We start from the raw sequence: 27,736 nt of genomic DNA on the forward strand, positions 1-27,736 counted from the left end.
CTAGCAACTACAGATTATATCTATATAAGCGTTGAACCATGTCCTCCTCATTCTCACTCCAACTGCAACTGTATGAACGACATTAAAGCTAGCTCGCACATGACCACCTGAGCACAAACCTCAATTTAAACATGTAGGCATACCTCTATTGAGGGGGTTCATAGGAGTAGGAATGTAAATGATTTCAGAGTGAACAAAATTTCACCTAGTATGGACAAAAACAGTCTTCAAGTTTTCATCAATCACACTGACCAATTAATTTTCCTCATCAGGTGCATAGGCCCCTGCCTTACCATGGATCTCAAAGAAACATAGGTCTGCCAACTTAAGAAGGCAACAAAATGCAATGGAATCAGTAGATGAAGGCTTTACTTCTCAAATTGAGTGTGCCATCACACACATACAGCTAGCATTTGATACACCAGACTTTCACAAGCTGACACATACTTGGCTGTCCACTACACTTGTGAAGAAGTAGACGCATTGTCAGCACAGCCATTCCTATGTAAATTGTATGGAAAAAAAAAAGGCAGGTGTATAGTGTGAAACCTGTCACAATACAGCATTCTGCAGAACTAATGTCTGGCTGGAAGTGATAACACACAATCATATGTATCATCTATCATATGTATGTATATATATGATCATAATAATGACAACAGAGCTTATCCATTTCTGTGGTCCATCATTCTGAGATGACTAGTCTACCTTCTGTCTGTATGATCGTTGCCTACTGCTACTGCCATCTGCCTACTGCTGCACTGCACCACACCAATAGATTAGTTTGTTTTGCTTGTTTTTGCACCTGGGAAATGCAAAAATGACATTCTATTTGTACAATTAGAGTGGTCAGTTCCCTGAATGACTATATCCCACTGACAGCAAACTGGTTGTGGCTGGAAGTGAAAGGATAGATCACTTCATGTAATGCAGTTTAGGTGATTCAAAGACACCCAGTTAAACGAGGACAAGCCCTCACTGCAGGGAGCACTTCCTTGCAGAAAATATTTCCATGTGACCTACTTCAGGAGAGAAAAAGGGCTAGACAGATCAGCACCAGGTTCCAGTCTGGCCTTACAGGAGTTCTTTGGAAAATCTATTATAGTATTGGCCCCCCACCAGTGCCCTGCCACCAGGTTCAGTCATTCTATTAGGCCTAAGATATCAAAGCCTTAGAGACATCCCCTTTAAAACATACCTTTCCTAGGACAGTGAGCTGTTGAACTAGAAGGTGGGCACTTTGTGTCTTGCCGGCTCCACTTTCTCCAGAAATTACAATACACTGCAGAGAACAAGAGCATGAGTGTTAGTGCATTACATATCTCTCAGCCTAGCAGAAGATGTAAGTAAATTATCTAATCTTTACCTGATCAGAGTTGTATGTCACCATGGACTGATAACCAATATCAGCAACAGCAAAAATATGAGGAGGGTTGGCAGTCCGTTTAGCTCCAATATACAGTTTGGAATGCTAAGTGTAAGAAAAATGAAAACATTAACTGTGTCCCATTAACATCTCTTTTTGAGCTTACCGGAGTTTAGTTCTGTTCTCAAATTAGTAGACACCATGCTGAGGTTACCAGCAGCGAAGCTTTCTGAGTGAGTTGTTACTGCACTTGCTATACCATGAACCTGTATTTAGAACTATAAGAACTACTAAAAAAGATGAAGTACAATTTTGCATGATGTCAGCCCTATGCTGTAAAACTCAAATTATTAGAATAAATTTAGGGTTGCCGAATATAAAGCACCTACTTATTTATTTCATTTAGAATGAAATTACACTTTACATCCTCTTTGTTCTTCTGCATGATATTGATGGTTAAACCTAAGTGAAGATTGTTCCTGTACCTGCAGTAACTGATAATTATTAACAACAAAATATTGTGTTACCCAGATTTCATGTCTGTTCACTTTGTATAGCAGGGGGGCAAATTCACAAAAATTAAAATTTTACTCTGTTGCTTTATGAACTGTATGATCAATTAAATAGCTATGGCTTCCCCAGCTGTCTTGGGAGGAAATGTCCACAGCTCCTACTGCCAACCATTTACCTAGGTAAAGAAGTTCTCCACAGGAACTGGAGGAGGAGGAATGTTCTCCTCTACAAAAGGGGTAAGATTTAGCCATATTAATGAACGTATCTGTACAAATACTACTTCTAAACTAACTGTCCATGGCAGTTTTTACACTCAGTGGTGGTCCAGTCAACAAATCTCATGAATTTGTGTTTAATCTATTTCATCCTAGAATTAACATTGAAAGTCATTAAAAGAACAATGACCTAAAAATCTCATTTCCATTCAGTGATTAAAATGTGTGACTTGCTTGGATGTAGCTATCTACACTTAAAATATGATATAGACATGATCTACACTATAGACATAAAGATACCTGAGATAATTTTTTTTTTTTTTGAGTTTCTCATTTCTATGCTGAAATTCAACATGATAGGGACGTGTGTCAACATGCAGTTGAAGGAACTATTGTATTGCTAATTCTGTTTTTCAGAGCAAACTGAAACAAATCTCAAGAATGGTCTTACTTTATATTTAACACGAACATTCATATTTTAATGGAAATCAGTGTGAGTAAAAAAGAACCAAATCTAGATTTTCACACCTGTGAAGAATAAATGTCTACATTCCGAAATGGATTGACAGCGATGAGAATGTCCCCAACATATGTGTAGATTTGATCCTTGGCATAACCTTTCTGCAACTGCTCTGTTACTGTATTCTGATGGAGAAAGAATAGGAACATTGACTCACAGGAAAAAAAAGAAAAAAAAAAAGGAAAAAAAAAGAAAAAAGAATATTAGGAATATTAGGAAAATGTACAAAACATTTATGTAGTTACAATGAGTGAGTAGAAAAGAGATGGAAGGCATTAATGGTAAGGAATACAAATGATCTTGATCAGAAGTGATCTTTCTGATACTTTCAAACACCCTGGCATTCATAATTTCTTGTGTTCAATCTCTCTTTGAACAATACACATTTACAGATCCCCAAATGGCTGTTGAAAAATTAGTTAATAATTAGTGCTTTAATTCCATTAATCAAAGCTTATCATGTGACAATCCCATGTTAATTTCTAACACTACAGCTTCATGTAACTCATCGAGCAAAAGCCTTATGCTTGAGTTCATAACTGCCATTAGAGCTGCCCTAACATTACTGCCAGTTAGGATAGGACACAGTTATTCAACTGTTTGGATGCTGTTAATGAAAGCAATCAGTTATCTACCTATATTAACAACCAGTCTCTACTGTGATTTGACTACCTATTATTAACAATCAGTCTCTATTCCTGCAAAGACAATTCTCTCTGAAACAAGAAAAAAAAAAAAAAAGCCCCCCTATTGGCATAACCATTCCATTGACAAACTTACCCTGAACAGTCTACATACATAGCTGAGCATGTAAAGGGCCTAGTTAGATTTCCAATCAAAACAGAACATACATCTGGCTGAAGAAATTCAAACCAACCTCGAGACTGAGGTTGGTTTGAGTTATATATGAACTGAATTATATATGAAAACTGAGTTATATATGAAAATATTAAGACCTTATTCCGTTATTTTTGAGGAGGTTTGAGGAGTTCTATGAAGCTGCTGTTCATGTATGAAAGAGGTTATAAACTGGATCGGATTGTGTAAAATACCACATAGTCAAATGATGCCTTTAGGTGGTGATTCCCTGAGGACTTTCTTGAGAATGTTTCACCTCTGAGGTGATAGGATACACTTTCAGCTTGTCTGTTGTTTTTTTTTTTTTTTTTTTTTTTTTTTTTTATTTTATTTTTGTTTTGTTTTGTTTTCTCTTTTGCTTAGACTTTTTATACACTTCATTGCCAAAGACAAAGAGCAGTATTGATAGGATATGATTATACCTAATACAAAAATGCTTAAAACTGAGCTTTGTGAAGCAGATGAAACCTGGATTAGCTCAATTACATTAACTAAACATTAAGCTACTATTACTAAACTCTTGGATGATGGAAGAAGTTCCATGGGCTGTTCACTTTAGGTAACTTACCAGCTCAAGAGCCACATTTAGTATTCTGGACTGACAAAGATACAATGTACCAGAGAAATCTTATGGAAAGGAGGATGTGAATTATAGTATGCACCAGCCTATGAACAGCCTGGTAAAGGAAAAATGACAGTTTGTTTACAACTACTGATGGCCTCTATGACCTGCAGATAATGTGCTGTGGCCTGATTCTTCTCTGGGGTTTTGAAACTTATGCTATAAACACAACAGATTTCCCTCCTTTCTTACATGTGCTTCCCTGAACATAGTGGAGTCACTTCTGACCTTTGACAAACAAGTGAGATTCCTATCAACCACCAAGTCAAAAGTTCAACAGAAAGCATTGACAGGTCAGAGACTCAGCTGACATAAATTGATGTCAGTGCATCTCCACACCAAAATAAGTCAGTGGGAACCCAGCCTAGGAAACAGCCACAGTTAGCTAGTTTAGGACAACACTAGATGTCTAAGCAACAGATGAGAACGTGCTTGTTCCTGGAATAAAATCCAGTGATACAGATCGAGTCAATCAAATGGTGCTACTATACTGCTCAGTCTGAGGCTTTGACTGCAGGGAAAGTTTTAGTATGGAGTTAGAACCACTCTGGACACAGAAAATCTCATTTAAGATGTTTGGCATAAGCAGGTAAATGGCTATTGTACACTTACACATTGAAATGTGGTAATACATGTATATATGAACTTGAATATCAAGCTCATCACTGTGATTTAATACCTGATTACACTTCTTCAGGAAACATGAAAAAGGATGTTCTTACCTCATCCAGTACCTCCAGGGTAGCTAAATCATCTACCTCTTCTTGGTTTGAAACTAGTGACTTAGTGTAGTTCCCTTTCTTTGTATGAATACGTTCAAACCTAGAAAAGAGAGACATACAAGTTTTTGATGAAAGGAAACACAGAGTAGATCTTGCATCTGTAACCATCTTAACTGCAATTCAGCTAAAATATTCCACCTTTCCATTGCTCCAAACTCAAAAACATTGATGTTTGAAAAGCAGGACTTTTTTTTTTTTTTTCTTTGATACAACACACATCTGTATTTGAGAATTAAAAATTTCTATTCTGATCCCACAATTGATACCATTAAGCACTTTTTCATTGTACCATCCCCTACTTGATCATATGCCTACATCAGATGCAGGACTGGAGCTATGAAGTACAGAAAAAAATAAAAAAATAATAATATATTTATAAAGGATATAACAGTCAAACTCTAGCACTTGTCTTTAAAAAGAAAAATGACCCACATAAACATTATGGATAGGACAAAAACAGGGGTGTATGATGAAATAATGTGGTAAAAATTATGCAGAAAAAGCATTCAGGATGATAACATATCTAGCTTAGTAATGACAGTGCCCTAAAGCCTGGTTGAGATGGTCGCACTGTTGAGAAAAGTGCTACAGAAACACTGGAATATGTGAAATACATCCTGACCCAGAATAATTTACTTGGACTCCACAGGAAAGAAAGTGTACACAATAAAGAAGCATTTCAAAACTTCAAATCTCTTTATCAGGATTAAACTTCAATAAAGTTTATTTTAAAATAAAATTTCTTCTCCCTTTCAATAATAATAATAATAATAATAATAATAAATTATGTAGTCTTACAGAAATTTGCAAGAACATTCCCCCCAAGTTGGATTGTTGTCTACCCAAAAGAAAAGACATTGCTAAACTCAGTGAAAACAGCAATAAATAGATTTACAATTTATGTCAATTATACTTGCTCTATGACACGGAGGAAAATCAGGAAAGGGACACTGGGTAAGTAACAGGAGAGTTCAAAAACAAAATCAAAGATGTGCAATATGACAGAAGACTACTAAGTAAATTGAATCTCCTGATATGATCTCACTCCCCTTGAGTATATATTTTGGTAAACTGAGACAGCAGAGGAACTGTGTTGTATGAAACACAATCACTTTTTACCTCAACTCCAGACAAGGTCAGGGTAATCCCTTAATTTTGACATTTGGCACAAGTAAAAGCAGACAGATGTTTTCTACCCAGACAAGACCTTTAATATATGTAGCAGTGGACAGGAGAAAGAGGCAATGATACTGATATTGAAAACTAGAATGAATAAACATGATGCTGACAGAAGCTAAGAATCTTCTGAACTCTCACAGTAAGATTTACTGCAGGTAACAGACGACATCCACATCACCTACTTCATGGGTGCTAGTTCAGTTCAGGCAGGCTGTCTGCTGACGGGGCTGCAGGTGCAGAAAGTGAAGCAGGCACCAGTTGGCATTATTTGTTGATTGCCAGGCCAGAAGAGGGGCTGGAAAAAATGGGCAAATGATGCCCTCCCAAACTGTGAGTGTAATCAAGATCTGAGTGATGGAAGTGCAGGCACGAGTGCACTTCATCTAGCATTTTTTTCAGCTTCTCTTGTCTGTAATGATCGCTCTCTGAGGGTGAAAGAGCGGCCTGTCCTTACCCAGGTGCCAGTAATAGTGCAGTTTCCTCCTCTCTCAGGCAGGTGTCAGCTATCACTGGAGCCTTTCCTTTGTCTGTAGCACAAAGACAGGAGTTTCCCAGCCACTACAGATGACTAATGCTGCAACCTTAAGATTCAGACACTAACATGTCAGACTTCATTGCAAGAGCCAGCACAGTTTCATGGTCTTTGTCCCAGTATCACAGCCCAGTACCCAAGGCTGTGGGTAGGAGGCTCAGTGTCCAGAAAGTACAATGAACAACATGGATAAACAGAATCTGCACTGCACTGATGGAGGACAGGAGGCAAATTTTGCCAGTTTTATTCCTGGATATTTTGAAGACTACTCTCATACTGTCATTAGGACCCTGGACTTGTGCAGGAAAGCAATCCCCTTCCAAATGCTTTCTTTCCTTTAGTATTTACTACAGGCCAAAAAGACTGGTTGGAGACCCAGCTGTAATGATGATTGTGAAGCTGAATTACACAGAGGTGAAAAAGCAATGGGACTACTACACAGTCCAGTAACAGAGCCTTATTACTACCATGCAACATGTGACATGCAATGCATGTGCCTATTTCCACATAAGCAATGCAAATGAACAGAGAGAGGCAAGAAGAGAGTGTATCTCTGGGAGACACAAAAGCAACTTTTGCTGCAATGAATCCATAACTGGGCTCTAATTTTGCATGTATTCAAATATCTTGAAGCAGAAAACACACAAGCAAGCAGCATTGAAAGGGATGGACCTGATGTAAAGCAATTAAATGTCTTCTGGATCTGGTCTTTACTTCCATTTCCTTTGGAACCCATCTGTACTGCAAGAGCTGTCCTGTTAGTACTGTACATGTATCCTTGCAATAGCACCGTGAGACAACTTTTGGTTTTATGTAGCCGCAAGTTATATTAGAAAGACTGTGGTAATATTAAACTTTAAATTGACTCTTCAGCCCTGCATGGCTTGCCACTGCTTGATTTCCATTTACCATTAAAGAATATCACTGCATTCAAAGCCAGAGTTGCAGGCAAAATCCTATCCCCTCAACAGAAACCTCTTTCCTTTGTAACCCAGGCTTCTTCTATTTATACTTCCTCTTGTTTTTCCTCTTCATTTGATAATTTAAGTTTGGGCAGCTGAAGCAATTTCTCCTTTGTTCCTGCAAGAAGGTCATTTTATGTCCAGAGGATGCATCTAATATCACCATGGCTTTGAGAAAGACTTATCAACTTGCACAAGGGAAAGGTGTGGGAACTGCAGTACTGTGTCAAGCTCTGCTGTTCTGTTTTATCCATCGCCAAAGAACAACCCAAAACAAGACATCTATTAACTTATGTTTTCCATTTCTGGTGGACTTCTTAAACACTGAATAGAGGAAGATGTTACTGTGCACCAGTGGGAGTGTGATAGTTCCCAAGATTTGTTTCAATTACCTTTTTCATTTAATGTAGGAGGTTAACAACTGCTCTGCAAGAAGGGAGAGGGGAATGCTGTACTCATGGAGCCTTTTCTTTTCCTAACTTTTTTTTTTTTTCTTTTTTCTTTTAAGAAAACAATTTTTATTTATGCCAGAGGAGTTTAATTACATAAAATTGATTCTCATGTAATCCTCTTCATCTGACATTATGAGAACAGTAGTGCTTGTTAAACCAGATTATATTTCCCATTCTCGGAGTACAGCAGAGCAGCAGATTTGCAGAACACAATATTTTTCTGTTTTGTTGTCAAAGGACACAGACCCCTCAAGGGCAGTTATACTGCTTCACTTGCTAAAACTGCAACCACTCAAAAAACCCTGCATCAGTGCTGTTGACATCTACGCTGAAATTTCATTACCATCATGCACATCGACATTATGAACCAAAATAAGCACTTTTCTCTGTTCTGATCAGAATGTATTTGTTGGAGGCATTAGATCTCACGGCCGTGCTCAGCAAGCAATTGAAGCAGCTAAAGACCAGAAACATCAACCCAGCATGAACAAGAAAATGAGTCTAGGCAGCATTGTTCCTGTGTGTCCTCCACATTCCCCCATTCTTGTCTTTCAAGATTCAGTTAAATCAAAGTGAGGGAACTGCAGCTTTTTCTTCTTCGCATTGTCAGAATGCATTTAAGAGATTTCTGATAGTTCCAAAAATACCATGAAAAGGGAAGTGTGACTCATGATGCCCTGTTGAACTCTCTGCCGAAACTGGTTGGAGAATCATCTACAGTCTAAGAAGTGACAAGAAAAGGGCTGGCCTTAGTCTGGGTGTAAAGAAGAAACTAAAAATAATCAAGTTTTCTGTAACAGGAAGGTAGTAACAGCTGTACACCTCCCAGCTGTTACAAATATTACAAGTGTCAAACAAAAAAGAAGCAACACAGAGAAATCTGTATAGGATCTGTAATTGCTGGTGATTCTGTTTCTGTAGAGCCTGTGAAGAGCAACGTTAATTCAGATTTAAAATCAAAATTATGTCTGCAATGGATGTATCTGGTGAAATACACTCAAATAAAACTACAGTCTTACATCTATGCAAAATCTGAATTTAGAAGAATGTACTGCTAAACTCCAACTCCATGTGCACAATGATTTGCAGACAGACCTGTGCTCCCTCTGTGTCTAAGTGACTGCACAGCACCAGCTCTACTCGGAGCTGTGCTCAGACTTATGCAATCTTGCTGAGAACACACTGCTGCTAAGCAGAGCTACAGGACTTTTGATTCAGAGGTGGCCCATGTCCAGCCAGATGGGTCATGTTTGGCTCAGTACAAAGTTTGCCAGAGTCTTTGCTGGTTTACCATGCCCTGCAAACATGTAGATTACTGGCCCTTTGTAGTAGGCTCAATGAATGGCTGTATCCCTGGCAAATTTCAGGAAAAAATGTGTGTTCTTAACAAAGTAAATAAGATATCTATAATATCTGTTTTGGATCGGTTCTTTATTGCCCTCATGAGTTGGGCCCATGTTTGACATTCAGAACTATGCTGAGAGGGCAATGGGGAAGCTTCAAAAATGAGCAATGCCTGGTGAGGTATCCCACCTGCAGGAGGAATGAGTTGCTGAGCAAGTGGACTGATGCAACTGTGAATTACTCTAAGGGAGCCTCCTAAAAGCAGGAGGAATTCTCTTCTCCTGTTTTGCATCAGGAGTTAAATTATTCTCCATTTAGGCATTACTGCTGTCCATTGTATTGTATGGAAGGAGACTGGAACCACATTCCTATTCTGCTCTGGAGATGGGTATTACCTGGAAGCACACAGGACTGGTGATCTGCTTATTCAAAGGCCTGTGTTGCCAGAAACTCTTTATTGCCTGAGAGCAGTTTACAGCATAGCTATCTACACAAGAGCATCCTCACTGCAGTAATACACACCCTGCTGGTACAACAAAACCCATTCTGAACCACAGGAGAGGAAGAAGTGGCTTGAAGTGGTCCAGGATTAGTCTGAAACTCCAAAGCCTGAGGTTTTATCCCTTACTCTGCTACAGATTTGACCGAGTCAGTACTAGACTCTGTGTGAGCTGTCTTACTCTGCTCCTCATACTACCTTCCTCAAGCTAGTGTGGCGACCTTCTACTCTCCGCTATATTTTGCCCTGCACAATTTAGCTTTGAGGGTTGTTATCAGTTGCTTCAACTGGCAGGATGAGTCAAAGAGAGAAAGAGCAAGGGAACCCCCAAGAAATAAGTGACACACTAGTCTGGGCAGTCACTCAAGGAAAGTCATGGAAGAAAATGATATGGCACTCTGCTTTTAATACTGGTGAATAAAATGACAAGCCTCTTTGAGCTCTCGTATATGAATTTCTATGAAGTTACCTCCCTGAAGTTTCCAAAGAGTTAAACAGAGTGAGTTAAAAAGTTAAATAGACAGTTAAACTGTTTAGCTGTACTTTTGAATTTTCATCCCTACATGGTCAACACAGCAGGACAAACTCTTAGGAGAGTAATTCAGCTCAGCCAAAAGTCCTTGCTGTGAATCACTCTGCAGCAGAACCAGCCTCTTTCCCACATTTATTTAGAGGGCATATAAAGATAATTGGGGTCTACTTGATTGCTGAAATCTAGGTGCAGTGCATATCCCTCCGATATACAGCTCATTCTGGAATGAGTCATAATTCCCAGGAAATACACGTTATACTAATCATTGCATATTTCTGCAGAGATTATTGTAAAAGCAGTCAAGATTAAGAGAGCCAAACAACTCAAGATGAAAGTATTGCAAGCCTGACTGTCAGGTGTAAATGCGACACTTCTTGAAGGCCATTTCAAAGACAGCTATTTCTGTTGCAAAGTAAAACTCTTTACAATGCAGTTTTTTTTCCCCTCAATTGGTCTGGTGAGAAGTGTATTTTTAGAACAGCTTTTGGGTATATGCTGCAGCACTCATTTCTAATAATTATTTTGATCAGTAATTATAACTTTTAGTGGCTATACATGTGACTTAGAAAAATATAAGTATGTGATTGAGGGATTGGCTAAAATCAAGGGGAAACTTAAGCAGTGCCCAAAAGTGAATGTTAAGGCTCAAATGAGGTTACTGTTTCTTCATGGTAGAATTTGTCTTATTTTCTGTGATCTGTTTCTCTTGCTAGGTGTTTGGAAAGGATGCAGCACAATTATCTAAAACCAGGTTCACCTTTGGTAAAACAGCCTGGTGCAATGCCCTAATAACTCAAAGAATGGTAAATGCTAGAAAATACTTCAGGAACAATGATGCTAATGGGAATAACTACAAGGTGACTTCACCTTGTCTAGAGATTACAAACCCGTCCTGAGCAGACATAGTACACAAATATTTTATCTGAGGATCTGGCCTTCTTCAAAAAAACAAACAAACAAACAAACAAAAACACCCTCTGAGAATGTGACGTAACCTAGCGTGATCTCTTCTCTCTGAACTGTACCAACCACACATTTAGCAAGCAACAAGACAATATCACAACCACAACAAACTGCCACTGCAGGGGGCAATCAGAGCCAAATTACACTTAGGCACACTGGTCAAGAAGGGTGATTGATGAGATACTGAGTGAAAACAAGAATAGTGAACATGGGAAGACCCAGTGGCTGGACCTCAGCTGTTAATTTTCAAGTGTTTTACTCTTTTTTTTTTTTAACTAAAAAAGAAAAGTATTAATAAAGTGCAATTTGAAGAGGAGAGGAAACACATACTGAGAAAATAACTGGATTCCTTACTTTCAACTTTAAGCCAACCCTACCAAGTTTCTTAGAACCACAGAACTAAAAAATCAGCCAAATTTCTTGAGTTTATACACTGTGCCCATTTACATAACACTACACAAGCAAGAGGATTTCTCCCCTCAGTGGAAGGAAGGGTTCTTTAGTCCCTTTAACTACCTGCCTCCCAGTGACAGCCAGCAGGAGAACTCTGCCTTCAGATTAGGGACTGAGAGAGACAGATGGAGATCAGGATGGAGCATTACAAGGAAAGTGTGGTGGTTTTACCGTGCTGGGCAGCTAAACCCCACAACCGCTCTCTCACTCCCCCTCCTTTAGATAAGGAGGGGGAGAAGTAAAGCAAAGAACAACTCACGGGTTGAGATAAGGATAATTTAATTAAAGGGAAATAATTATAATAATTAAATAAAGACTACCATGAACTAAACAATTTAACTAAGGGGAAATAAAAGGGAAAGGGGAAAAAGGGAGGAAAACAAACAAACAAAATAAATGAAAGCTATATGGAAGTGCAGAGGAAAGAAATTACTCTCTACTTCCCACAAATGAGCGATGATTGACCACGTCCTTGAAGCAAGGCCTCAACGCACGCAGCCGGTGTTCGAGAGGAGGACCGACGTCTTCTCAACGAGAGCCCACCCCTCCCCTCTTCTTCCTGTTTCCACCTTTTATTGCTGAGTGTGACACCACATGGTATGGAATATCCCTTTGATTGGTTTAGGTCAGCTGCCCTAGTGATGTTTCTCTCCTCACTTTTTTGCCCACCCCCTAGGAGGGTTAGAGAAAGGCCCAATGCTGTGCCACTGCTGCTCAGCAGTAGACACAACACTGGTGTGATAACACTGCTGTTCCAGCTACAAGTACAGAGTACGGCACTGAATGGGCTGCTGCCGGGAAAGTTAACATTCCAGCCAGACCCAGTACAGAAAGTTGCCAGCAACTGGTGAAAGTTCAAGAATTCCACAGTAGGGCCCTAACACAGCAGTGTATAAACAGTCCCAGAACAGACTAATCAAGAAAAGAAAGCCAGGAGATTTTAAAACAAAGCCCTGTGACTAGTCACTACACAGCCTGTGTCTTGACTCTGAATGAGATTCACTTGACACTTCTGTACAGACTTCTGCTTACACTATTTGCTCTGTGCAGATCAAAGGTCAGAAGATATGTCAAATTTGGATTTAAAGACCTTTAGAAAAGTACAATGACTGAATTAAGAGATCATTGTACAATCTTTTACTGTTCAACAGAAGAAAAAAAATGCTGTTCTATATTAACATCCTTTACAGGCCTGGGATTCTAGTTTCTTCTAAAGTGAAATGTTATACTTACTACAGTTGCAGTGACTGGAAAACAATTACTGCTGTTCTTGCTTATACAGGGATAACAATAGATATTAAAATGGGTATTCTTGCTGTTTCTGGGAGATAGTTAATCTTTTTATACATTCACTGCTTGCAAAAGGCAATCTTCCTACAAATGTACTCAATAAGCATATTAAAGCTGAAGTGACTAAATGTACAGTGACTGTAAAATGTGACTTTAACTTGCAGTCTTTCATAGTACCTTGAAACATAGTACCTAGATCTCAGGTAGGAAAAGATTTAGTTAAATCAATGCAAATGAAATTTATAGTAATATACTTCCTTAAACTCTGTTTCATATGAAGAGTAGTCAGTTAGAAAAGCACAGTCTAAAAAGGAGAGAGAAAGTGCCAACAGATTGTTCTGTTCCCCTGCCATTTGACTGCTCTATGCACAAGCAAATTGGGACACTTTCTTTATGCTTGGATTGCATAGGAAAAGAAAACTCATGTAATTTGCCTGATGAAAAATGAAGAATTTTGGGGAAAAGAAAGAACAAGCAAACAGAATAGGACTTGATAGAAAACATAAGTTTTATAAAATGTGTAAAAAAGCTCAAAATACTTAATTGTCTTAGAAGCTTGATTTTCAAAAATGACTTAGGCATTGAAAGGACGAGTCTCACAAGTGTAATCAGGATTTAAGTTCATATTGCTTAGGGTTTTGGATTTATTTTACCACATTTAATTGTCCCAGGTTTTATAAATATACAAATATATATAAGTTTGGGGCATTGTTTGAGTGCTCAGCACTATCTAACGAGCTTATTTCAGTTTCAGAATCTTTCTGGATTAAGCAAATGTCAAGTATGCACCATACAGAACATACAAATCCAGTCTGAGACTTAAATTTAAAGTCAATTGCATAGGTTTTCATAGAAATGCCAGAAAAGAGAAACTACTGCTCATTTCACATCCACTTCCACTGAGTCTGAAAAAGCCTGAACATGAAAAATTATTTAGAAATATATTTATTATTATTATCCTCAAATGACAGAGTATATCATAAAATTCTCCAAGATCAGAACTGAAGACTGTCTTATATATTGTTACTATAAATATGTGTAAAAGTAAATGTGGCAGATTTTAGTAATATTTTTTTTCCATATAGATCATAATGTCAAAATGTCTTTTAGATTTCATGTTCCATTTTAAAAACATCTATCATCATTTACCTTGAAGCACAGCAGACATCACACCAGCAGTATATCAATACTAATCTTCTACTGCATTTCACATTTGACACACTATGTTAGTGTAGTGGATTTTTTTTTTTAATTAATTGCAATATTGAGCCAAGACATTTTCAGTTGTTTGAAGTAAAAGCCACAAGGCGCAAAGTGATTTATGCAGAATTGATACTACTAAACGCTAGTAGAAGAAAGAAAATGTCTACTCAATAAGACATAAGCATTTTATAAAATATTTTTTAATTTGGAAATCAAATCCTGGTACCACTATTAGTGGTCTCAGTCTGTAGCATCTGATTCTTGCAAGAACTTGATTACTTACTTTTAGCATACTGAGACAAAACATTAACCATGGAAATGTGAGAGAACTCAAAACATTCATCTCACCTAACCTTAGCATTCTGATAGCTAATCTGCTAAGACTGCTAAGAGTCACAGGAAAAAGGGGAGCACTTCTAAAGATTGTCTCGTCCCACATGTGAATCATGATGTCCCTTGCCTTGCATTGGCTCTACAGGGGGTCCCCAAAATTAAACACCTTATTTTTCAGTCAGCTGAAGTTATAAGAGGTGATTTTTTCTCTGAGCACTAGCCATTTGGAAACAGTGAAAGTATAGAGGCTGCACAACTGTTCTATTTTTTAGCTATTTTTACCTTGCCTTTTCAGTGACTCCCATTTGTTGATGAACATCGATAAATTCCATGAGTTGCCTTTGTAGCACGTTTTCCTTTCCTTCAATTTGCTTAATAAAATCATGCTGCAAAAGACTAGATACCGTTGGGCGCTTCTCATAATCTTTAGTCAAGCACCTGTGCTGACAGAAAAAATGTATGATCATTCAGGGCTCACTGATAAGTTTTGAAGTGCCTGTCTGTAGTTCACTCATACCTTCATAATAAATACATCCATCTTAATCATAACAGATGTATACTGGAAACTTGAAGTTTTCACAGAATTGATATGGCTAAGAAGTTAAATCACTACGTTTTGAAACTAAATATTCTTCAAATTAAGAAATTGCAAGAAAAACAGAAATATCAAGTGTGTTAGCATGTTATTTCACATTTCAAACCTGGAGCCTCATTTGAAAGACAAAGTAAAACTACAATTGCAATCTAGGAGTGCATATGTTGATTACTCCTTAGGTAAAACTCTTACATTCATGTACTAAAGTGTCCAGGCTAATCTGAGACACTTAGTCTAGAGCTCATTTTTTTGCAAAAGCTTAACATGAAAAATGTTACATATCTATCTACAAAGAACACCCACCCAAAACTTTTCTCCTTTTTACAATTTAAGGAAGCAGAGTAAGAAAAATATTAGCAGCAACGCATTTCCACAGAGAGTACAATGATATTTTACACCTGACATTTACACATTCCATATTCAGTTACAGTGGCCTCAGTTGTTACGCACTTGTTAATGAAGTCATTGAATTCGGATGACCACAGTTCAGGCTGCTGTAGTGTTGGAGGAGGATTCCTGCAAAGGTCAGTGTGACAATGAGTTAATAAGCTACTCAGTTGACAAAAACAATGTGTGGAGGCAGGCTGAGTAATGAGTTTTAGAAGGCCACTAAAAAAAAGATATTGATTTTCACTGGTAAAAGGAGCATGGGCAGATGACACAATACCTTGGTGGTTCTCCTGCTTTACATAACTAAGAAGAAGAAATAGCAAGGAGATGATCTACCAAGCGTAGCTAAGAATTACTGTATTTTTTCAATTAATCAATAAACAGAAATGCAAATAAGAAACCATTAATCACTATTCACTTATAATGGCAAGTTTCTCTTTTCGAGCCTGAAACAATATACCTTCTTAAGAGAATTTTTAAAAGAAAATCTATTTTAAGTTTTCCCAGAGGTACTGATTTAATCAGATTGCTGAACAAAGTGTCAGAAGAAGGCAACTCTTTATTAACTATTTCTGATTCATCAGAAGATAATCAGAAGTCAGCTGAAGGACTAGATACAGATATACTGTAGATAAATACTTTTTTCTTGGCTGTTGAGTTAAAACTGTTTATTCTAGGTGTTAATGTGGTTCTGATTGTTTTATCAGTCTTCTTCAATTCCGAAAAGCCATTTCTACTGAGTGTAGTCACTTGGACCAAAGGAATCAACTACATATGAGGTGACTCCTTTTCTGTCTATTTTTGGTTAGTCATCGTAACTGCTTTCTTCAAGTGCTGCTTGATGTTAACTCTAGCACTTCCACATTTTTCTTAACTAGTTTAAAAGGTGTTGGTCTTTTATTTGCTCCAGGAAGAAGGGGTAGGCTCACAGTATTTCTAAGGGTATAAGCTTGATGTTTTTTTTTAAGGTCTAGCTAAAATTACCGGCCACAAAAGTTTTTACTGCTTTTTCAGTAGAAAATAGAGGTGAGAAGAGCATTCATGTTCTGCTTCAGTGCCAAGTCAGCCAAGATTTCTTAAAACTGAAGGTAATTTAAACCAATTTAGGTGACTTTGCTGAAAAGGACTTGAAACACATATATGCAACATGGTCTCAAATGTTGTGGTATTACTTCAGCTGTTAGAGTAAAGTCCACTAGCTGCTGTATGATCATCCCCTATAGTCTTTTGAGACTGATGTTGTTTGAAACACTGTAAGTGGTACTTTGAGTACTTTTATCTCCAGCTTCAAAGAAAGTGCAAAACAAGTTGGTAGATACACTGCCTGAGGACAGCAACATTGAAGCTGGCAGGAGCAGCACAAGCTAATGAAAGGTAGGGGACTACATTTATGTGAGTGGTGGAACACCTTGCTTCAAAGGACATGTGATAACTTTTAAGGACAGCTGTGGGGCCTGTTTTCCACACTGGCCCACTAAGTCTCTACATTCCTATCACAACACATCTGCAGAATGAGAATATGTGTGAACAGGGTATATGGGACTCAGCTGAGTCTTCTTCTTGTGCACATTGGGCAACAGTCCACAGAGCAAAAAACTATGCCTTTGTCTCAAACGTAGCCAAATCATCTCTGAACTTCTCAATGGGTGCACATGGTTGAATCTGAGCCTTCAGAAAATGTATCTGGACAAAGTATTTCTAACCTTCTAGTATAAACAATGTAAAGAAATTGTACATACTTAAATAGTCTAAGTTTGAAGAAAGTACCTGCTAAAGTTCATCCTAACCAGGCAAGAAATAAACACATCAAGATATTACCTTGGTATTTTGAAGAGTGCCCTCATAGGGTGCAAATCAGCAAGGGGTGGATCTCCATCTCCCAACTCTATTGCAGTAATACCCAGGGACCATGCATCACATCTGGCATCATAGGAGCTATCTAGCTGCTGCTCACAGGCAATCACCTGTTAGAGGAAAAGACTTGGTCTGTCACTGTAAAGTCAGATATCTGAATTTAACAGCATGCCCACAGCTGAGGGAATCTCTTACAGGATGGAGATAGTGGGTGAAATAATCAGAACTGCACACGTTTAGGAAGTTAAAAAACCCTGCTGCTGAAAAAGCAAGGTTAAAACTACAGAAAGTTGGTCTTTTGTGAGCACCAGCCTGTTATCTAGTCAGATGTCCTCTGATCTGACAAAAGGGTGTAAATCCTCAGCTTATTTAGTTGAAGGTGGAAAATTGCACCCATGGCTGAGGGAAGAAAAAGGAAACTCAGCAAACATAAACCTCTTATCTGTGGATTATTCTTGAAAAAGAACTAATGAAGTTATGTTGCTCTCTGTATAAAGTGAAACAAGAAGGAAGGCAAGAGTTGATTTCATTATTTCCCTTTGGGTTCTTATTCAGCCAATTCAGACAATTTAAAGATGAAACTAATTTATCAAGAATGTGGTTGCTACCAGATATTACAGCAAATATATTTAATTTCATATACATTTTGTTTCATTCACAATGCCAGCTGAATTACCTACAGGTCTAGGCAAATGTGTATAAATAGAGCATGTTTATAAGAATACATGCATATAGACAGTAATTTCATGTATTATAAACGGATGTATATGTATGTGTGCGTACATGTGTTTGTGTGCACGCAAAGAGACTAAGTACATAGGCTTATTAATAACTAAAATTTGTCCTGCCTTATCTTAAAATGTGTATTTATATTTTTCAGTTTCAGGCTGGAAAAATTGCCAAAGATGCACAATGCATCTTATTTATTCAAAATAACATCTTTCATTTCTTGCTGTCAGCTATGAATAGGTTGTGTTAAAAACTGCCCAGGTGTAGAAATTTAAAAGTATAAGTTATAACATATCGCAGTACTACCCTAGGCTCCTTCCTTCCAAGTGAAGATGAGATCCCTGGCATAGTTTGAGAAGTTGGAAAGGATTAAGGGTAGTACTCTTTCCCCTTTAACATTTTAGTAAACAATTCAACTTCTCACTCCCTCACTTTAACTTTTTAATTTCAAAATAAAGACCCTTTTAACTTAATCCTTGCAAACATTTAAGAATATAGCTTAAAAACACATTTTCACCAAAAGAAATAGCAATATCTTTTGAAAGGTGCAGTAGTCAGGAAGAAAGATAGAGACAGAGCAGAAATGCAGAATGTGGCAGCTTGAATGCCACTGACAAAATGTTTTGAAACTTGAATCTAACCTCTGGAGCCATCCAGAACGGGGTACCCACGGAGGTGTTCCGGCGGAGACGAGTGCTGGTCAGCTGAGCAGACACACCTGGAAGAACGAAGGGAAGCTATCATCAGAGCAACTGCTATTTCCATCCAAGACAATTCTTCTGAATGGTACCATCCTTGACTTGTCTTGTCATGCTGTGACCTTCTTTGCAGGTGAATTTCAATGTTATCTTTCCAGTTCTCTGCTATAGGCCAAACGCTCAAAAGTACAGAGCTCAGGTATGCACATCCTTTGATTCCAGCAACTTCAGCAGGACTGAGATTTAGTCCCAAGTGCAAGTTTCATTAGCAATCTGACTCCATATATTTTGACTGGCTAATTACCGTTTTTCTATATCCCGTTTTAGGAGAGTAGTAAAGCATTTCATGAGGTTAAAAAATCTACATCCCACTATTTCTTTTTTACTTTTAAAGCTCATTACTGACACTAGACCTTGGTTTCATTATTTATATATTTCAGGTTAAGCACTATAGATCCTTATCTGCATCTTTTAGCTGTTCTACCATAAAGGAAAAACAACAAAATGGTGAAACATCAAAATTCTTACAAAAACAGAAGTCTCCCCATTCTCAAAGCACCATCAAATGCCTGCAAATCAGCTTTGCAACCTGAGCTGTAGTTTAAGGAATTAACTATTTCAGGCCATGAGTTGGAAAGTGAATTCTGAAATCAAAAGATTCTTTTTGGTTTTAGAGTAAAAGACACACTGAAATATTAGAAATTCTAGTGAACTACAGTGAACTTCTGATCTGCCTGCCACCCATTTCCTGCCTTAAATATAAGTGGCATAGAAGTAAGGGTTGGAAATACCTCTAGTGTGTGCAAAGGGGTGAATACAATGTGGAGAAAACCAGCCCTTCAGCTAGCAAGGCCTGAACTGTTATGTTAATTTATGAGTCATAGCCAACTATGAAGTCCAGCAAAATCATATTCTGAAGTGCCAATATCAAGGATGGGATGAAAGGTACTGTTTTCTACTCATTTTTCCAACCTTACTCTGATTGACATTGAAGCTCATTTATTTTGCCTTCATACATAAGCTCATTTTCTTTTTCAGAAAACAAAAATCTTCAGTTTCACTCTGTGAGTACCATTTTGTTTTCTGAAATGTGAAGCTTCACTGAGCACCACTGGCCAGTTTTAACACGTTGCATTTTCTCATTTCAGTATGCTTGACTTTACTTTCCTGAAAACCCCATGGTTTTATAATAGGAGCAACTCACATCAACTGTCCAGTGGAAACACTCTCACTAAACTCTATCTGGATAGAAGCGTGTTTTTGTTTTGTTGTTGTTGTTTGTTTTATTTGTTTTCAATTGGAAGTCAAAAAACCATAGAGGGCTTGATCTGCTTTTTGCTCTAAAGCTCAGCTTTAAAGTTCAGCCCTGGTCAACAAATTTTCTACATTTGTCTACACAGAAACATATATAACAGCCCAAAATAAGGCAACAAGATCTTGATTTCTAAGTCAGCCTCTTCCTTTGAGAGAAACACAACTGTTGCCTTTGGGGCTGCCTCCTTTTATTTTACTCCAGGCTTGACACAATTGAATCTCTTCCTCTCTGCATGCCTGTAGAAATTCCAAAACAGTGTTTGCACCAAGGAAATCAGGAAAATCTGAGGTTAAGCCCAAAGTCCATCAACCCTGCCTCAAGCTCTACTGAGCAGGGGCTTTGTTTTTGCTACATTGAAGAGTTGTCTGACGTCCGGCTTCTGGCTCACAGAGTCTCTGGCTATTCCCAGCCTCCAGCAAAACACATCATTCAGAAAGCAAGGAGTAAGCACACATCACCACGGGTCTGTCACCATCGTAGTGATACAAAAGGACATCATTACGTGACTCTCGCTTTTAGAGGGAAAGGAGGCTACTGTCTCTTTTTAGATGTTGTGGGAGTCTCCTATGCTAAGCTCTTTTTTTTTGTAGTCTTGGAACAGGAGCTGGGATTTAGATCTGCAGGCAAAGGCAGGAACTAACTGAATTTTTATTATTCCAGTGTCATAACTTCCAGTGGAGATAAGGAGCCAAATATAAAAAGAACATTAATGTGCACAATCTTCTCTGTCTATGCACATTTATTCTCTCTTTGAACTGTAAGTATTAAATAAACCGAAGGATTTTTTCCTTTCTGAACCCTCCCCCCCCCCATTTTTTTACTTCAGTAAAAAGCTGATTGAATTTGAATTGTTCAGTACTACTTTATTTAGGCTTTTTTTTTTTTTTTTTTTTTTTTTTTTTTTTTTTTGGTGGGCTTTGTTTGTTTGTTTTTATCCTATTGCTCTTAGCACTAAAGTGGCATTTCAGATTATGGAGTGTAGGTCTTATGAAAAATGATATTTCCTTGGGCTTTTTCTCTGTATGGGGAGAAGATGATGTAATTCCACACTTAGTAACATTTCTTCTAGCATTTCAGTAACCAGTCAAGCATATAGCTGGCCAGCTTTTTTTAACTTGTACATTTTCTAACAATAACATCTTGCTCCTCCTCCATCTCCTTTACTACTGCTTTGTTGCAAAAGGAGTCAGATATTCTTCTATGGAGATTTAAAAATACATCACAAAGCAATATTTTATTACACAGAAATTGTAAATCTTATGAAAACGAATGGCTTAATAAATAAATGCATTAATAGCATCAATGCACACTACAGTATCTTTTCTAATGTCCAAGAGAAAGTAATGTGCATATGTTTGGAAAAAGTATACTTTTTACTTTACTTGCTTATTTCAGACATTAGTTTACTAATTAAAAAAAAAAAAAAGAAAAATAACAAATTTACACAACGAGTATTAGATAAGCTTTTCATTACAAAAACTGGCATATTGGAATAAAACCAAAAGTAAAGCCACCTACTTATGACCTTAGCATTCAACAAAGGAAAAATAGGGCAGAAATGATCTCCCTATTATTAGGAAAGACTTGTCTCATATTTGCACCCGATCTGAGCAGACACTGTTCCGATCTAAATTGGGAGGCTGTACAACACCGTTTTATGATTATGCTCTGTGACAGAAGTATGCACGTTGTACTGGTTGATGTTAATGGGGAAACTGAGAGCCCCAGCAAATTCTGCTAAATTGACATTTTGCACACAGCAGGGAGACTGCATTTCTTGCACTCTAGCCACTACATCTGTAAATAAAAACACACAAGCCACCTCAAAGGGCCTACACACTATGTATCTCACTGCATTTGGCTACTTCTTCCACAACCCGCTTTCATTTGTGCCTTCAGTGTCCATTCCCTTAACAAAGAATCCCCTTTGTATGACTTTTCCTCCTAAAAAGGACTGTGAACCAAACCCTCCATCTTGCTCTTCTTGAAGACAGGAGTGACAATAGCTTTCTTCCAGTCTTCAGGAACTTTCCCTGATTTGTAAGATCTTTCAAAGATTATCAAGAGTGGCCTTGCAATGGCATTGACCAGCTCCCTCAGCATTCACGGGTCCATCCCACCAGGTCCCATGGACTTGTGTACATCTAATTTGTTTAAATGCTCACTAACCCGATCCTCCTCTACCACAGGTTTTTTCTTGCTCAAGACTTTCCCACTGGTGGCAGAGACCTGGAATTTCCAAAGATAAGTTTCAGAAGTAAAGACTGTGGTAAAGATCACACTGAGTGCCTCAGCATTTTCCATGTCCTTTGTAACCACATCCCCTGCCTTTGTATATTGCCTTAATGCAAGTGATGTTTTAATGATGAAATAGGTTACGAAGACAAGGAAACTGGAAAACTAGACCTTCCCAAACACTCAGGAAAACACACATTACAGATGCAAATCTTTAACTAAAATAGGGCATGTCCAAAAGCTAACCAAACAGCCCTTTACAAATCCAGAAAGATCAAAAGCTTAGCATCCAGGAAGACCACGTACATGAACTGCATAGGAGTTGAAAAATCCATGGTGTTTAACATAATACTAAGAGACATGGAGTAAATGGGGGATAAAAAACAATGAATATATAATATAAAAATATAGGTCATGTACACAGAGAACTAAAGAAATCAAAGTCCAGTGGCTTTCCCAGTAAATTCACCACATGGATTAAAGATGAAGAAAAGGCACTTTTAAGTATATAGAGAACAAAATGAAAATCCTAAATCAGATACAGAATCATTGTAGGGTACATACAGATGATAAAACAGCAATCAGTGACCTAAAAAAAAAGCACAACATTCACTACACCTGTGACAAAAGTAATCTTTTATAAATGAAAAGTTTTAATACAGCTTCTTTAAGAAATATGAGGACTATTGTATTACAGGAGACTGGGCAGGATGGTGTGGTGGCATACTTGAACATCCCTAAGCCTACAATTCTGACTACACCATTTCTCCAAGGCCCTAGATAGAGCAGGTGACCATGGGCTGCCCTCCGCATGCTCCTGACAGTTCAATTCAGCACAAGGCTAATGATTCTAATCAAATCTCATGCTTCAGGGCTTCAGCTGGTTTCCTGAAAGAGATGCACAGGAACATTTGTTTTCCTGATGCACAATTGGCCAGGTGGATTTCATCAGGAGAACTGGTCTTAGAACTCTCTGGAGCCTTAGGGATTTGTGCAGCTAGACACAATCTGGTGCAGTATGCTGGTGAGAAAAGTCCTCCTTCTTAGATGTTGCCTTCCTTACATATTTGGATTTAAGCTGACTGCCACTATTGAGACCCAAAAGGGATTTTTGCTCTATGAATGGAGAAGAAAAAAAACAAAACAAAAAAAACGCAGGAGATTTTCTCCTTGTATGAATGACATAGTTTACCTGCTAAGATTATCTGGGTTACTAGCAATACCCATGCTGATGTGACAGAATATTTAAAATACCTAAGGACAAAAATACGTCAGTTCAAAAGTTCAAATTGAGACTTTCAACGAATTCTAGAACTACCTCACCTAATCACAAAAAAAAAAAAAAAAAAAAAAAAAAGAACATTGCAGCATACTTTCCAGATGGTCCTTCTTCACAGAATCACAGAACTGTAGGGGTTGGAAGGGACCTCGAAAGATCATTGGGTCCAACCCCCCTGCCAAAGCAGGTTCCTCAGAGCTGGCTGCCCAGGTAGGCATCCAGACAGGCCTTGAATATCTCCAGGGAAGGAGACTCCACAACTTCCCTGGGCAGCCTGTTCCAGTGCTCCGTCACCCTCACCATGAAGAAGTTCTTTCTCATGTCAGCGCGGAAGTTCCTGCCCTCTAACTAGCAGCCATTGCCCCTTGTTCTATCCCCACAAACCACTGAGAAGAGGTTGGCTACATCCTTCTGTCCCCCACCCCTCAGATATTTATATACACTGAGGAGATCCCCTCTCAGTCTTCTCTTCTCCAGGCTGAACAGACCCAGGTCTCTCAGCCTTTCTTCATAAAAGAAAGGCTTTCTTCATTCTTGCCATACTCAGACACAAAACGGTCTGGGCTGACTAAGAAAAGGGCTCAAGAGATGTGTATTTTGTGACCCTGGTGAAAACCAAGAAGTCTTTGCTGGCCAGAAAGGGTTATTTTTTTTCTTCATTCTTCTCTGACATTTGACACCAGCATTCTATGTCAAGCTTCTTGAACGTTTAAAAGTGACAACTTTATGTGAATTAGTAGGGAAAAAAAAACACAAAAGACCGAGTGAACAGCTTATTCTGGGTACAGTATTTGGCCACGTGATTTATTTTTGTTTTTACTGGACAGCACAAAGGTTTTCATTCACCCATGGCCCATAAAATAAGTTTGTAAAGACTAAGCCTTTGACAAAGAATTAAACACTCAACAAAGAAAATATTCCACAGCTCAAGTCAATGCAATCCATCTTATCCCTGCTGACCCTGGTGTGAAAAATTTGGAATTACTACTTTGATTGGGTTCAAAGCACTTTGACAATCTGCTCATGAAGAAAGCTTTCTTCAATTTTTTTTTTTTTTATTTTTTTTTTAAACTTTTGAGACATCATAGAAGATGCCTAGTAAATGCTTTTTAAAAGTAACATGTGAGTGTCATGCTATATGGTATGCAGAAATGACAACACAATAATAGCTCATTTTTGATCTGAACCAGTGAAGCAGACAGCTCTATTATGGATGCATGCTAGAATGACTAAGGCAAATACAAGTCTTGCTATGACTCATTGCTTAAAGTAAGCTAAAGGCAGAAAGATTTTTATTTTTGAATACATTCAAATGAAATTATTTTAATTAATTGTTTCATTTTTTGCAGAATGATTCATACAGCATTTATAGCTAATGCAGGGCAAGAAGAAGGAAACACAATAGGGTATTCTGACTACTCTACGACAAGCAATCTACAGAAGTTTGGAAAACTACTCAAGGCCATGCTGCGTACCTCTTCAATGTCAGCAGGACATGCAAAGCTGGAAATCATTATAATATATTAAAATGGACAGAGATTAAAGCAACCTTTCCCAAAATGCCTCAGTACTCCAGCTTCGATCACTCATAATTGACTTTCCAACCTATCCCAATGGTATGACAGCACACAAGGTGGCTCTCAACTTGCAATCCATGCAGCCTAACCCGCACTGCAAGCATTTGCAGTACAGTGCTGTAAGCCTTTTGTCCCTCTGCAATGCCATGTGTCACACAAGGCTTGCTAGACTGATCTGTGATCAGTCAACAAACTACCAAGCATGGTCACGGCAGGGAGAGGTACTGGGCTCTGAGTGACACAGCACTGTGTCACAGCAAGGGAACATGAGACCTGGTGAGGTGTCACGATGAAAGACTCAGTGCTGTGGTTCCGTCTCCAACCTCTGACCCATGATTTTAGATACTTTCCCCACAGGAACAACAGAAACCTCCTTCATGCATCAGTAAACCAGAAGAAGTGAGTAATTAAGCAGATCTATTAAACTGTAGTCTTACCATGGGCTTATTAATTACTTTGAGATTGGCCCTAATATTTTGGACATGCTGATTTTATTATTCTTGGTTTTTCATTATAGCAAATGCTGGCTCATCTACACTTCAAAAACACTTAATCTGTTTAATATAGTCAGTGAATTTTAGAGATTTTGGCTATATTTCTACATCAGAATAGGCATAAATATCATGCAACAAAACATAAAAAAACACCCATGCAACCTGACTTATAGTGACCAGCTGTTTCTGATCACTAATCATAGTAAAGCAGTATCAATATTTCATAATCTGCAAGAAAAGCAGTAGCATACCACTACGGAATCATAACAGAGAATGCTGACAGAATTACTACAAATTCTTTTGGGATGGGAAATAACCACGAAATTTAATTTATGAACTAAACTGAATTATGAAATGAACTGAATACCTTCATTTAGTATTACCTAAATGAAATTATATATGCATTTTAAAGCAGAAATTAATTCATTAAAAATACACTACCAAAAAGTCCATGTCCTACATTTGGCTTGCTTCACAGAATTGTAATTTTGAATAGTAAGAAAGCCATCCAGAAATGTAAACTTCAGATTTTGTTGGCTCTTAACTTTGGATGACTTCAAATGGCTTTAAAAGAAGAGTGATCATTTTCTCCATAGCAAAATAAAAACCCTATTACATTTCAAACAAAGCTGACCTCCATTTATCTGCAGTTTCCAAACTATGTGGAAGAAATAGTTCACACAAAAGCTGACCTCTGTTTATCTGAGCTTTCATTCTACACAGAAGAAATAGTTCAAGTATTAATCAAAGTAATGCCACTTTCCAATATGTCTAAAAGTAATGCAGTATTCTCTTTCCTAATCTACTTTTTCCCCAATGAGTCATACTCCAGTTAAACCTGCTGTTAGGCTAATCTGTTAGGCTACTATACATCCATGCTAAAATCGTGTCAGCTACATGCACAGTAGGATATCCGAAACTGCATTTGGAATGCCAAGACAATATTCACGCACAACTTTTAAGTGCAAAACTTCTTCTGAAAAAAAAGCAGAAAAATACGAACTAAGCATGTCTGAAATACAAAAAAAAAATATCTTCATTATAAATATACTTTATTAATGTTGCAATACATGTTTTAATTATGCAAATTGTGATCTCTTTATCCACAGTACTAAAGAAACCCTTGAAGTCATTATTCTATTAACTGCGTGCAGAACAGTTTGTAATTTTCCACCATCTGCCAGCAGCAGTGAGAATGCATTACCTTCTTTCCATGTCTTCCACTGGAACCTGCTTTACCCATAGCAAACTTGGAAACTTCCTATGTATTGCTCAGCCACAGACTTCCATAGAGATTTTTAGATACCATTAGTGAAACTGAAAATGGATATTACCAGTCCTTTCTGAGATTCCCTTTCTCCCAATGACAATACCAGGTGAACTGGGGGAGTCATGGGATCTCTTGTAGTTAGAAACAGGCTTAAATAATTCCAGAGAAGAAGGTTTAACCTCTGTCTTTTTTTTTTTTCCCCTCAACTTTCTCAGCTCTTTTTTCAACGACCTTTCATGGTAGTAACTTCAACATGGGGTAACTTCAATTACACGTGGTATGAATTTTCATCTGATGCATGGGCAAGCATGATCTTCAGCAAGGAACAGTGGTACTGAAAATCTAAGTGGTAGAGTATAATTTATATGTTCTTTTCTGGCCATTTCCGAGGCAACAGCTGCTCATCCTGAGATTCTTCTAGTCTGTGACAGCAGGCTTCAGCAGTCCCAGAGACTTATAAGCTACTTCTGCTCTTGTTCAAGACTCTCATCCTGCAAGGTCAACCCTCAAAAACACAGCTGAAGAGGAATTTTCCATCAGTATTACACTCTCCTCTTTTTAGCTAAAAAAATCACTTGCCCCATGACTTAGATGTTTTAAAACTTTTGGGATAGGAACGGTTCTTTCCTCACACGTGATTCTCCACACATCATCAACCTGTCTAGCTTGCTGACCTCTAGGA

At 38.0% G+C, this 27,736-nt stretch overlaps 2 protein-coding genes across 2 annotated transcripts in view; both read right to left on the bottom strand.

Annotated features, from left to right (window-relative positions):
- The window catches only part of LOC311207136 (myosin-IIIa-like), a gene marked incomplete at both ends in the record, with an annotated part of 59,859 nt that extends 53,617 nt beyond the window's left edge, over window positions 1-6,242 (bottom strand). Inside the window, 5 exons of the mRNA XM_084283036.1 lie at window positions 1,199-1,282; window positions 1,367-1,471; window positions 2,623-2,739; window positions 4,817-4,916; window positions 6,238-6,242. Coding sequence (XP_084139162.1) covers window positions 1,199-1,282; window positions 1,367-1,471; window positions 2,623-2,739; window positions 4,817-4,916; window positions 6,238-6,242 — 411 coding nt within the window. The remainder of the gene's footprint in view (window positions 1-1,198; window positions 1,283-1,366; window positions 1,472-2,622; window positions 2,740-4,816; window positions 4,917-6,237) is intronic.
- Window positions 6,243-17,417: 11,175 nt separating this feature from the next.
- Window positions 17,418-27,736, bottom strand: part of LOC311206504 (myosin-IIIa-like) — a gene marked incomplete at both ends in the record, with an annotated part of 40,341 nt that continues 30,022 nt past the window's right edge. The window contains 2 exons of the mRNA XM_084281868.1: window positions 17,418-17,567; window positions 18,828-18,904. Coding sequence (XP_084137994.1) covers window positions 17,418-17,567; window positions 18,828-18,904 — 227 coding nt within the window. The remainder of the gene's footprint in view (window positions 17,568-18,827; window positions 18,905-27,736) is intronic.

This window comes from Netta rufina (genome assembly GCF_964035555.1).
Source record: "Netta rufina genome assembly, chromosome: 2".
NCBI classification, from domain to species: domain Eukaryota; kingdom Metazoa; phylum Chordata; class Aves; order Anseriformes; family Anatidae; genus Netta; species Netta rufina.